This window comes from Microchirus variegatus, assembly GCF_963457635.1.
Source record: "Microchirus variegatus genome assembly, chromosome: 2".
NCBI lineage: Eukaryota > Metazoa > Chordata > Actinopteri > Pleuronectiformes > Soleidae > Microchirus > Microchirus variegatus.
Window position 1 is genome coordinate 16,146,235 of NC_139803.1, and position 14,436 is coordinate 16,160,670.

At 41.5% G+C, this 14,436-nt stretch overlaps 1 protein-coding gene across 1 annotated transcript; it reads left to right on the forward strand.

Annotated features, from left to right (window-relative positions):
• Nucleotides 1–2,314: 2,314 nt before the first annotated feature.
• ammecr1 (AMMECR nuclear protein 1) lies at nt 2,315–9,697 on the forward strand (the record flags this gene model as incomplete). The annotated part of the gene is made up of 6 exons (XM_083910118.1): nt 2,315–2,766; nt 5,571–5,681; nt 8,035–8,149; nt 8,602–8,692; nt 8,805–8,901; nt 9,583–9,697. The coding sequence occupies exons 1-6, from the start codon at nt 2,330–2,332 to the stop codon at nt 9,695–9,697; spliced, it is 966 nt and encodes a 321-aa protein (XP_083766244.1). The 5' UTR covers nt 2,315–2,329.
• Nucleotides 9,698–14,436: the final 4,739 nt, after the last annotated feature.

The following is a 14,436-nucleotide window of genomic DNA, read 5'->3' on the forward strand; positions in this document are numbered from 1 at the left end:
TGTGTGACTTCTGCTCGATTATTGCTACTTTATATCACTACTACAAATGTGATATAAAATGAAATATCCATATAAGGAGTTGTGTATTATTCCCAAGGCAATTGCACCTGCAGCACATGACCGTGCCGCATGAGTACTAAGGGTGTATCAAATCTATAACAGTTAAAGGTGCATTATGCATAACTCAAAGCTATTGGCCGTAAAATCCTTTTAATATGTCACAGAGACTCAGAAATAATGTTCATATAACAAACTGAACTCACCAACAACAACAGTACAGCCAAAATATTTGCATAAAAAAAATCTTTTGCAGACTGCAAATCATGTCGATGTTTTGGCATGTGGCACCACCTACCGCCGTCTACCAATCATTGCAGTCAGTAGAGTCTCAGCTGCCAAGCAACCATGTGTTGCCAGTTACAACTGAGCTACGGAAAAAACGAAACCTAAAAGACCTCGGTATTTTGACTTTTGAGTGTAGTAACCGTTTTTGGCCACATTCTTACATATGGCACCTTTAAATTTGACAATAAGGCACAAATGCATATTTTTATTTAAATATAAATTCCAGAATTTGGTTAATTATAATGGTTTCATCTCTTGGTCTAGACTGTTGGTATTTATTAATTTAAGTCAGATCAAACATAGGCATCTTGAATTGAAGTAATTTAAGGTATTTTAAACTAATGATCTGGAGTTGCAAATAACTTAACTGAATTGCAGCTACCTATAATGAAATACAAATAATTAAGAGTCACACTGGCATACCTTGCACCTCCACTCCTTCCCTTAATAAAAGCAATTTCAAGTTGGGCCAGGGTGGAATATAATGAGGGCATGTGATATAATAAGTGCATGGATTATATTTACAGATGCAGGATCACATGAGTTCACTGTGCTGCTCTAAAAACACAAACCTATCTCGTTAGTACTTTAACTGGCACACAGGCATATAAGTAAACGTGTGTTCAAAACGGGTGCTGGTAAATGGAAAGAATACAGAAATATATTAAAGGAATACAGTGATCAAAGGCAGACGGAAGCGCTTAAAGAGTAACGCTGAAAAGTACATTGCGAACAGACCACTCTGGTCATATCCCTTTTATAACTTAGGGGTATTTTTTTTCATTGCGCGCGCACACGCGTCGAGAGCGCGCTTGCTTCTCCACACAGCAAACGTGATATACCCTCAGATGCTACGCAGAATGTGCAGCGAGTGTGCGCAACGCTCTTTCTGAATCCGGTTCCGGCGTGCCGACGACACCGATGCCTGTGCCCACAGACAGATCACAGGGCTTTACCCGAACAGCACTGACTGGTAGCAGCTGAGAGAAGGTGCGGAGCGAGGGTTACCAAACCCGGAGGATTTCTCACGACTCGCGGACAATAATGCGCTTCTATATGTCTCATAAACGGATGACAACCTCCAAACAAACCTACAGTGAAAACTTTCAGCTCTATATTTGACGCGGGGGGTGTTGTTTCTTGAGATTTTAACCTGGTCCAAGAACAGACATGATGCAGGTGCAAACTCTGGCCTATACGTTACTGAAATGACTTGCTCGGCGCTGCTGACGCGGTTCATTGTGCCATGCCAACCCCGCATTGCATTGTCAGATGCCATTTTCCTCTGCGTTATTATCCCACTGTCTGGAATTCCAACATACTGGGCCTGTTGTTGTGTAATGAGAAGTTCGTAAAGGCTGAAGCAAGCAAAGCTGGTGCAATGAGAAGCTACGCTCTCCAAGACACTGTGCGCAATTTGTGCTGAAGCTTATGGGTCCTGCGTATGCAAGCTCCCGGCTTCCACTTGGAGAGGTGTGCTGCGGGGCTACAGCGCACCGGCTGTCGGCTTCACATCTGGACCGCCTGCCTGCTGTCATCTGCGGCCTGTTCGGACTGTGTACTCCCTAAACGTGTGTGTGTTGACGGGGATACTGATTGAGGTATAGCCTCAAATGGTGCCGTGTTAAGGGAGAAGGAGAAACTATTTAACTGGGACTTGACGTTATCGGTGATCCGCTGGAACACCGAGATCCAAAGCTAGTCTGGCTGACTACTCAACAGGAAAAAAAGCGGCTGTCCTGCTATGGATTTTGCGTAACAAAGTCACGCATTTTAAAGGCAACGCTAGGGTGACATTGCAGTCTTCTCACCATATCGGCTATTTCGTCGTCCGACATAAAAAAATAAAAGAGTGAAAGTGGAGTATTGTCCGTCATACGTATCAGCGCAGTGGGATTTCTACGTCTGGTCGGCGTTCCCCCCCACCCTTCCCGCGGTGACGGTTATGGGTCGGAAGCGGTGTGTCGGTGCAGATTGTTCCAAGATGGCGGCCGGGTGCTGCGGGGTGAAGAAGCAGAAACTGTCGGGATCACCCGGGTCGGGGGGTCCCGGCGGGGTGGGGGCGGGAAGCGGGGTGGCAGGAACCGGACATTGTGGCTCGGAGTTGGGGATTGGCTCCTCCGCGACAGTTGCAGCAGCGGCGAACGTGAGCAGAGCCAACGGCCTGGGGGGACCCGGGGGTAACGTTAGTGGCAGCAGTAGTGGTGGTGGTGGCAGTGGCACAAACGCTCTGTCCCCAGCCCCGGCCGGTTACACTTCATCCGGCCTCGCCCCGAATCTTAGCCCGGGACCTGGGTCGGGAAGTGGAGGCAGAAAAATGGTGGTCTCGGCGGAGATGTGCTGCTTCTGTTTTGACGTGCTTTATTGCCATCTGTACGGATACCAACCTCCGAGAACACCCAGGTTTACAAATGATCCCTAGTGAGTATTTTTTTTGTCTTTTGTTGTTTTGCTGCATGTCAAAGCCCATTGATGTATTCTCTCAACAAACGTGTGCCGCGGCACAACTGACAGCTTTTTACACACATAATCTGTTCCTGTTGTAAGGACACAGACTGTCACACCGAAACAACGGTTTACTTACAGGCAAATTTAAAAGCGAAAACTCGCGATCACAGCTTAATTTGTCCAACTTGGAACTGGGGCCTTGTCGGAAAGTCTTGTCAGCGCCGGCCTGCAGTCTCAATAGCTTTGCTAGCATTTACATTAATGGTTCAAGTTAACGGTCTCACGTGATGTTATAAAGCTGGGTCACACATCACCGGTTTGTGTTACTTTATCAATTAACAATTTATTGTCGTTAATAGATGAAATAACTATTTTTAAGACGCTGTCTGTCTAACTCAAAAACCGCTAGCTATCGTTAGTTAAGCCGGATAGCTTGTAGCTAATGCCAGTTGCACTTTTAAAAAGAGTAAAACGAGCATTGTATCATTTATTTTTCCCGGTTCGCTTTTTTTTGGTTTGCTAGATACGTTTCTTTCAAAGTGTCGAACTGACAAGAGAAAAAGTTGATATTTTTAATTCCAAATCTGCCGTGTTAGCCTCAATGAACTCTGGGTTCCCACATAATAGGCTTAGCTTTGTTAGCTATGAGCTACATTAGCATGGCTAGGCAGCATTAATGAGTTTGTATGTTATAGGTTATGTTACAATGTTCGAATACATTTGTTGGAAATGTGCTATGGCGGTAAGCTAGAATTTCAAATTACAGTGGGTTGTATGTTGTCAATGTAAGCGCACTGTCGAGTTTAAGATAAACCGAGTTTAGCTTAAACCAACAAAGAAAAGATGGTCCTCGTTAAGTACTTGGTAGTCGTACATCTATCTATCCAATGTAATGGCAACAACGCTGCTAAATGTTAAGCCAACCAGCAAATGTGGTGTCAATTAACTGTCACAAATTAAATCAGCATTTATTTATATATCTGCACTGCAATATGCATGCCTGCTGACCTAATTCACGATACATGTATGTGCTTAATAAATGTAAATGTTCTCCTGGTAACCTCACTCTTGCGCCCCCCATTGAACATTTTCCAACCAATCGTTGTAATTTGATATACATGCTATACGAGCCTTTTGCATACATGTTGGGGCTGTATAGTGATTGTATTCAGTTACAGCCACTGCTGACTACAACACTGTCTTGACTTGCATGTGTGTAGAGAGATTTTGCATAGACCTGTTGACAATGACTGTGTTAAAAGACTTAGACAAACTTTATTGTCATTCAATTATAATCAGTATACAGAACGACATTTCGTTGCACATGGCTCAGCAATAAAATAGCAGCAGTAACAATAAAATAGCAGCAGTATAGCAGTAAAACGCCTCAAAAATAATTAGCTCCATCTGTGTTGTGTTTTTAAAAGGGTCATTCCACTATCATGTGACTGCTTGAAGTGCATAAAGAGGCAAGGAAGTCTTGCCAGGCAATATGACACAACCCATGCATACATTTCATTTCAGATGTATACATGGGTTGTATTTATATGAAAGCAGCAACGTCTGCACTTTCAAATATATTAAGTGGTAAACCTCTATTTCTGTTATGGGCAACAATGCCTCATGCATATTAATATACTGTATGTATACAATAAGTCTTTCTTTCTCTGCAAAGTAAATGTTCGCTTGTTTATGGGTCTGTATTAAATTAGTGTTAAACTGTTGCCATTTTCAATGCAGCAAATATAAGCAAAGACCATTGCATGTTAACATTTGAGAACCAGTCCAAAGCCATAATGGTGTACTGAAAGCTTAATAATAGACCGGTTTGACACAGCAGATACAGCTCACAGAGCACACCTTAATTGTTAGTTTGACTAACCAAATGATGGAGAAATGGTAGCTACATTGCTGCAGTAAGTGCCATTAAAACATAACCACAATCATCACATTATCGTTTTAGTTCCCTTCAGTTCAGACATTTTTGTATCCATACAGCCTTTTCTCAATAAACTGATGGAAATGATTCAGGAGAAGCGAAGTAAAGCCACATAGTTATTTTTTTTAATTGAACGTGTTGAAATTTAAAGAATGTGGTAATTGAATCCATACCAGTATTTGTATTAGTATTGGAAATGTCTTGACTTGGTATATTTCTTGTCTATTTCATTGTGCTGAAAGGTTATTATGGATTTATTGATCAATGACACTGAAAACATCATGTGTGTCAGGCTTAAAAATGTTGTCTTTAATTAGTTAATGCTGGGAAAGACTCGTGCCTTTTTTTGTACAATTTAGTTTTTTTGTCCATCAACTTTGTCACCACACTAGGAATTTTTCTCGTAAGCAAATCCCCATCTAAACACAGGGAGTGTGTGTGTGAGCCCGCAGTCTGCTGTAAGGTGACATCACATCTGATACTGACACTTAGGATCATGTGATCCTATGTGTCAGTAGCACATACAACCACACAAACCATACTTCTTAACCAGAATCTCCTAAAACTACATCAGGATAAGCAGAGTTTGTTATAATTTGCGGTCCAGCCATGGGTCAATGATCAAAGTCTTAAATGAAAACCAATTATTTGTGGTGTGGGCAAAAAAAAAACACACTGTTGCACTAATGTGAATTGCTGCTCTAGCATAATCAAAGAATCAACTGTGATGTGTGCTGCTAACAAACAACAAATTCACCACAGAAATAACCATCTGCTGTGCATCTCATGATAGTTTGTCTCCTTCCTAATGTGGTGTGTTTTGTCTGTCTTTTTTCAGCCCGCTGTTTGTCACGTGGAAAATAGGCAGAGACAAGCGGTTGCGGGGTTGTATAGGTACATTTTCTGCCATGAATCTGCACTCAGGACTCAGGGAGTACACCCTTACCAGGTAACCAATAGCGTGTGATGACAAAGTTGTGACAAAATGAATGAATGACATCACAATGACTGCAATCTACCCTTGGAAATATTTTTTTCAATGTCTGTGGTTGTACTGTTATTCAGTTTAATCTGTGTAGCTCAGGAAATACAATATATGGTGCTATTGTGCCTTTTCATTGACATTTATTACAAAAAGAAAGATAAGATGAGTAACTCAAAAGATAATCCTGTGGTAAAATGTCCAGTTTTATAGTATGCGGTGACACAAATGTGTCAGTAATGTACTATCCTATATGAATGTTTGTTAAAATGAATGTTAAGTTGGGAATCATAAGGAGTCTGTGTGTAAAACAGTGACGCATCATCACCTGTAGATTAAATGCAGGGTAAAATATCAGTGATTCATGTTTTCATGGTACTGTCTCTTACTCTGACTCCATTTACAGATGAAACAGGGCATTAAAGGGATAGTTCAGTTTTTTGCACCGGCGCAGAAGCCGATTTTCCACTACATACATCGGCATGGCACGGCTCGACTCCGCACGGTTTGGTTGGTTTTCCATTGCAATACAGTACCTCCTCAACATGGGCGGGGTCATCACTGCCTTTGACTTATACGCGACACACAAACTTTTGACTTTCAGTTATTTTTTGATGTACTGAATCAGTTAATTAAAATGATTTGTTCAGTACATGACCGGAGCGCAGACTCTATGTGACACAGTCACTGAACTGAAATACAGCGGCCGGGTTTGTGATCGCAGTGCTGTCGCTAAATACACCAGACTCCTCTGTTAAATGATGAGATTTTATACATTTCCATGCTAAATGTTGGAGATGAACCCACATTTTCACGATTGTTAAGTCTTTTTAACTGATCTACAGTTCGGCATTGTTCACTTTGATTCTTGTGCCGGACTTCTTGCTCATGCCTCTTCCTGAGACGGCACTGTGACCCAATAAGTGGACGGGCAGTCTGACGACTTCACCCATAGTGTTGGGCTCAGCTCGCTTGGAACCTCATCAGAGCAGGTACTAAAAAAAAGTACCAGGTACTATCGCTAACGGAAAAGCAAAATTGCCGTGCCGAGGTGAGTCGAGTCGCGCTAGTGGAAAAGTGCCATAAGAGTGCCCCTGCACGGAGGAAAAAGCCAGAGACACTGGCTCTCACTGAAAACATGGCTCCGAGCAGAAACACAAAGTTCAGCCCCTTAACCAAAGGCTCACTTAATAAAATCAACGACTTTATCTTATCGTTAGATAGGATTTTCAGACTGAAGTTTGTCAGACCAATCATTCTTACATCACTGCACACAGGAGTTGTTGATTCACATGATATTTTGTGATTTTTGTGTTTAACATTTTTTGTTAAAAATTACTTTTAATTAAACTAACACATGTTCTCTGTGTGTGGGAGTGAATGGTTTACAAACTTTAAAAGAAAAAGTCTGTATAACTTGGAGATATACTTTGGTCGTAAACGTAAGCGGACATTGATTTTGTCATGTACTAGGTTTTATTTAGTTAAATGGGACATATTATGCAAAATCAACTTTTTAATCATTTAAATCCTTATATTTGGGCTTCTGGAGGTCCTATCAGTCGGCAAAGTGTGAAAAAAGATGACTCGCTCATGTTTTTGTGGTCCTCCGCCACAATCCACTAAATTCCTGGAATATTTGTTTCACGGAGCTCCGCTTTGTCCGTAAAGCACGCGAGAGTGCTGGCAAAACTGCGAAACATTCTATTATTGGCTCCACAGTGCAGCACAGTGCTACACAAACTTCCAGCCACAGAGAATTTATCTGTCCAGTGGATACATGTTATATATGACGGCAATGTGCCTGCTAGAGCCTGCAAATGATCACTTTTCCAAATGACAACTTCTGTTAGCATTTGGGAACTAGTTTAACTTGGAGAAATAGGCTATAATATGTCCCCTTTATGTGGCTAAAATCTCTTTTTCCATGTGGGCTGGCACTCGGAGCAAGCCTCCTCGGTGCCACTGTCAATGCCGTCTGTACTGACGTATATGCTTCAAAAAACCTAAACTTAGCCCAAAGTTCAGGTAATGTGTATTATGTAGTCGTGTATAGTTGCAGTTAATAAGTCTCATCTGGTGTGTGAACTGTCCTTCTCCTCAGGGGAGATGCCCACTCTGACCTCTGAAATGCACGCACAGTGGTGCAACCACACTGCCCTTTAATTTTGTTAATCTCATCTATATTACAGAAAAGGTCTCACTGATTCTCCGTGACATGTTGTAAACTTGAGTGGAAACATGCCCTCATTTTAAAAGGACAAACATGTTTGGTACTTTTATGCTCAATTGTAAAAATTTTGTTTTTTTCTGTCTGCAGTGCCCTTAAAGACAGCCGCTTCCCCCCTATGACAAGGGAAGAGCTGCCTCGCCTCTTCTGCTCAGTGTCTCTTCTCACCAACTTTGAAGACGTCGGTGATTACCTTGACTGGGAGGTAAGATGCACTCATTACTAAACCACGCTCAACACAGAATAAAAGTCTTTATTTTGTGGAGCTAAACTGACTCATCTTTCTTCTAATTATAGAAACATATATACATTTTCATCTTGGCAGAATTGCTTTAAAATGAATCATTGCTAGTAGGTTTAGTGCACCAAAAGTCATTCAGCTGATTGGCTGCTACACTTATCTACTCTCTCGATTCTGTCTAATGTATCTATATCACCAAAGCTAATGGTGGAAATAAATTGAAAGTCTAACCATACTGAAACCCAGTGAAACATGAAATGACCTGGATTCTGGTTGTAAAATATAGCACTTCCCATATTGTCTTAAAGAACCAAACATCTGTCCTCCCTCTATATTTTTGACTTTTTTTTTTATACTGGAGCGATTTATGTGATTTAACCTATTCGTTCTTCTGGATTTGCATATATTCTTTCTAGGTGGGTGTTCATGGTATTAGGATAGAGTTTTTCAATGAAAAAGGATCAAAGCGCACAGCCACTTATCTACCAGAGGTTGCGAAGGAGCAAGGTAAGATCTTTTTTCTATTCCTAAAAATCCATGTTTACCTTTTTAGTGTTTAAGTGTATATGTATTAAACAGAAGTTTGATTTTCAGTATTGTGTTTAACTGTTTTGTCAAGGTTGGGACCACATTCAAACCATAGATTCCTTACTACGAAAGGGAGGTTATAAAGCTCCCATCACAAATGACTTCAGGAAGACCATTAAGTTAACCAGGTAAGAGGCTTTGTTTTGTGGGGTACTGCTGCATAAAAATCCTTTTGTGGGTCCAGAGGTAGCTGCAGGAAATTAGTGTGACTGTGAAACTTGATATTTAAAATATATAATGTCCAAGAGTCACTGGACGGGTGATTTACTAAGGGCAACAGTGTGTGCAACGTTGACAAGAGATATCGGTAGAAATAGCAGGCAGTTTGCCTGGTAAGGAAAGGAAAGGAAGAAGTCCAACTGATCCCACAAAGGGCAAGCACTAGGCATCAGTAGAGAGAAAAAACTGACAGAACATGTTTCCACTGTGTGGAATGGTTAGGTTTGGTACAGTATGCTACATATTATTTGCATTTCATTAGGAATACTACTATAATAACCAACCCCAACCATTCCATTCTTTGGCACCCATCCTTTGGGGTTCCAGAGTAATACGGTACCCCATACGGTCCACTTCGGACCAGCTCCACCCACGACAGCCAGCTGATTGGATGATGGAAAACCATCACTCCCTTGCAATGGGGGTAAATATCCGATGGAACTCGAGACAAACTCCCACGGTCTATTCTCATACACACAAACCAAGCAGGAAAAAAAGCGCTATTGTCTCACGTTACACCGTACTTAAAGTTCTGTGTCCTGGTTTTAGTTGAAACTTTTCCCTCTCATCACATCTTTTCTCTTTCCCAGGTACCGTAGCGAGAAGATGACTATGGGTTATGCAGAGTACATCGCCCACCGTCAGCACCATCACTACCAGAACGGCATCGGGCACCCTCTACCACCCTACAACCATTATTCCTGACAGCGAGCCGCATGACCAATCATTGGACCTCTCCGCGGACCTTTTCCCAGGAGAGCCCGCCCCCTCCTGGTCTAGCTATTTCTACTACTGTACCATTTTATGATGATAGTTTCCGTTGCCATGCTGGCTGTCTCCCAGACGTTGACATGGCAACGGGTGGCAACGAAGCATCATTTGATTACGGCAAGAAAATCCACACATTTCTTTTTCTTTGCCTGTGGTTCTGTTTTTGCAGCATTACGTATAAGTCTATCTACAACAACCCCTTTACTCATATTTTGGAAAATTAACAAATGATAGATTTTATTCAACTTCTCAGTAAACCTAATCAGGTGTTTGATTCTGTGGATGGAAGCAAGTCTCTTAGATTAGTATTACACTTTTATTGTTTAGGCTTTGCTTCAGTTTTACTAAGAAAATTCTTTCCTTTTTCTTTTAATTTTTGCTTCATTATATTAATCACCAGATATGTATGCCATGTAGCAAAGCAACTGCAGTTCTCGAAGGCTTTGCCATCGCTCTTCTTGATTCCTCTCAAAAAAACAAACAAAAAAAAGATTGACTTGTTGAGTCTTGTAAACTCTTGTAGTGTTGTAGTTGGGACTATTTATTGGGATCTGTATACTCCAAAGCATAGATGGTAGGATCATGTTTATTGTTTGAGAAGTGTGTATATCCGTGTGTGGATATGGACTTCGATCTGCCACAAGATAAAAATCAGTGGAATGAAATAGAAATTGGAAATCCCCCCCACACCCGAGTAATTGTAGAGTTTTGTGGTGGAACCTTTAAACAGACAGCCATGTTCCCTTATTTTCGAGTGAAAGAAACTGGAGAGGAAGCCATTTTGTCAATGAGGATAATCATGTTCAACTGGAAAATTTGGCTACAAGTGGGTCTGCTTTCCCTGCGGTAGAGCTACCAGGCAGAAAAGCAGGTACTTGATTGATGCTTTTGTTACTTGGTCTGTTGGTGTCTTGAGTTTACTGGCAGGGAGTCACTCAACAGGGACATGCTATAACTACTTAAAGCCATATTCTCTCTTTTATTCTACACTCTATCGGAGAAGTTGTTCGGCTTGTAAGTGTATTGCGTTCAGTGCCACTTAAAGCGCTAATGCTCGTCTTGTGGGTGAATGCGAACGTACACCAACACAGCCTCAGACGCGGCTGCGTCACCGAGCCCTCGCCTCAGCAACGGCTTCAGTCATTAGTCGAAAAAAAAGTCCTGTACTATTTGTCCGTGTCATCGCGCCGTGGAAATCATTGTCTTGCCTTTTCAGATTGTAGCTAATCATTACTCGTCCATGAAGTATGCTGTATTTAAAATAGTTGTTTTCAATGAAGATACGCAACTTAACGCACAAAGGAAGTGAGCTAATTAACACGTGTGTGGCATTTAGAAGTGCATGTCGTTTGTGTAGTTTGCCGTGTGACGCAGCGGGTTGTTTATTTTTCGTTGGTCTCCTCTGCTACTCTGGTGTTTACTGAGATCCTGTTGATCTGTGAGCGTGTGTGTGTCCATGACATGGGGGAAACATTTCCGATTAGTGCTTTTGTTTTGTCAGCTGTTTGGCACCAGGTTGGAGCAAACACGGTTAATTTAGTTAGTGCAGGTTCTAAAAGCCAGGGCTTTGTGTGTATGACCTAAGAAGCCATTTTCCATCCAAATATTACTTGTGATTCAGCATAAACACACACACACTTGCCTGGTTTGTACTTACTGTTCAGAATGTTCAAGATCGTCAAGGGTAGTTTAGTTTTGCTAGCTGGAATTTTTGAGAGGTTATCGCTACTTGACCAACATATTTCTTTTATAACAGCCTTTACTAACTGGCAGGTTATTTTTTTTTTCTTAATGCAAAACGTCAAGGGCTTTTGGCACTCCATCCACAGTAACCCGAAATGACCCAGATTTCAGTTGTGTTGCCTTAAATTAACGATTTCATAAATTATGGACCAGTACATGATGATGCTCTGAGTGTTCCTCCGGCCCATGGTTTGCTCTTCCATCAAGTCCACCTTCTAATGGTGGCGTGTGAACCCCCCCGCAGCCTCCTGTTCACTGACACAGTGACTGGCCCTTTATTTCACTTTTAAATATCCCAGGACACTGTGGTGTCACAACACTACATGTTTCACGCCTTTAAGACAAACTTGTCTGACGACACATGACGCAAACACTACGCTTCACGGGGAGAACAATCAGTCATTCATTCATTTCCTGGTCCACTTAATACAGCACAACCTGAATTGTCCTGCTGCAAAACCAAATTGACCATGCTGTTTTACATATGTCTTTGTATACACATGCAATGTATTCCGTTGCATGTATGTCTGAGTATGAGACCTATGGTTTTATCCATGATATGCTTGATCTATGGCTTAGACACTCTTATTAACCATTAAGAAATTTAAAAGACAAATATGGTGCTATCGGACCTCATATTGGGGTGGTCACAGCTTGTGACTGGTCATGCGGACTCATTAATCATATCATACTTAAAGATGCAGCATGTAAGATTTTCTCTCAGCTATATTGCCGTGAAAAGGGGTCATGGCGGTCACCGTTACAAACAGTAGCCTCAAAAATCCATTCAAGTGCATTCATGACATCCTGTGAAGGTGGGTTTGCTGTCGGACCTGGTGTTCACATCCACCCCAAGTGATTCTGTCACATGTGGACACATGGGGCTTAGTTTAGGTCTAAACGTACCCAAATGTGGCCGGGATGCATTTTCAGAGCATGTGTGAATGGACATCTGAAAGACCGCCCCTTCACCTGACTCCATTTTCACATTTTTCCACTATTAACATTTATTTAGAGATGATTTTGCTAATGGTTCAAATGTTTCATGTTGCAGCAGCGCAAGTAGTCCGTTAATCGTTTTGTTTTTTTTGATATAAAGCTTTCTGATTATTCTTTTTTTTAGCCTGTTAAATGTGAAAATGTTCTGGTTTCCTTACCCCATACAACAAATATTTCCTGACATTTAATTGTCCAAACTAATCCAGAAATCAGCCCTAAATCGAAACACTACTTGCGCTGCTGTAACATGAAATAGGCCACTGAGAAGTTTCAAAATACAGTTTTACTGCAGCGGGTCAAAGGATGCTCACTTAGGAGGCGGTCTCTGTGTTTTAAAAGCAAGTTTGCATTCACACATGCTAGATAATGTGGGGGATGTCACATTTCCCAAACCACCTCCAAATGTGGTTTCCGTGATCTGATCTGAAGAGGCATTCGGAACACATTTGAGTACGTTCAGTCGTGTACTTGTGATCGGAATACGTGAGGGGGAAGGGGGTTGTTCCCGGGTCCGATCTGGGGGTCTTGAACATTTCTGAGCGCAAAACCGTAGCAGCAACGCATCACAAGAGGCTACAAGATGTACTGTTAATGGTCGCTATGACGGTTCATCTCCGGTACATTGAGAGAAAATCCTACATGTTTTTCTATCCTCGATATATGCAGATCTGTTCAACAGGTGTTTTTTTTTTTTCCTACCAGTGCAAGTCAACACCCTGCAGGTTTGAAAGGACAAGAAGTCACATGTTTACCTCCCATAACTCCCCCCCCCCCCCCCCCCCCCCCCGTTTGCCCCCCTACACTGTGGCCCAACCTCATGGCCTAGTTTGTCAAGGTGTGACGTGTCGTCGTATCTGTAGATGGCGGCGGTAGTCACGGTCGTTGCCTCTCCTGGAAGATCAGATGCTGCTCTTTGCCCCTGAGCGCATCTTTTACGATCTTCCTACCAGCTGCTGAATCATCATTTGAAAGGTTTGGGGGTCGTTGAGGCATTCACAACCTCTCGTAGACCTTTGTTGAAGGTGAAGCATCTCCTGCAGTAGGACGCAGAGTTAATGTTTTACGTAGAAGACGCAGAATATAGTCCTGGTTCTGTACTGATTAACTGTTAAAAGCATTGATACCTCATGGGATTTTATGGAACGAAGTTTGGTAGTTTGTTGTAGCAGATAGTGTTTTGGTTCCATACCGGGGTTTAGAGTTCAGCCTCAGCATTCCTTGTGTGGTCATTGTCGTGTTTCGTGGAATGCTCAAGCTCGTGTTACCTTCGTATGTTGGACTGAACCAAAGATGCCAGCGGCCATGCCCAAATGCTGCTCTTCAGGCCTGGCTTCCTGTCCTTCCAAAAAAACACCCCTGCATTTGACAAAAAAATGTTTTGTCTCGTTATGTTTTTATCATTTTTTTTTTGCGATTTCTCGACTGTCCTGACTTTTTATTTTGTTTTTAGCAACCCAATTTTTCAATGAATTGTCATTGTCAATCTCTGAAACCGCACGTGGTGTCAAAGATGATTTGAAATTGGTTGCAAGTTGATGTTACGTATTATGTTTTGTTATTATTTTATCATTATTATTATTATTATTGCTCTGATTTACACAAATGAAAATCCCATGGTGTGCCTCCTAGCTTTATGGGTTTATAAATGTTTTTTTGTTTTTTTTCCCTAAAGACCAGCAGTTATACTTTGTATAAAAGATGGATTTTTCCTTATTTTTTATGCCATTAAAGATGAAAAAGCCTGTTTTCTTTACTCTGGACCCAGTAGCTGCACTGGTATACAATCGCACTGATAGATGAATTTAAATAAATAAAAAGAAGACTTAAGTGAATCAATAATAATAATAATGACAGAAGAAATAAGAACTACAATAAACTTGTGTTTGAAACTTTTATTAAAAAAAACCTTTAAAAAAAGCACATAAAAAAAG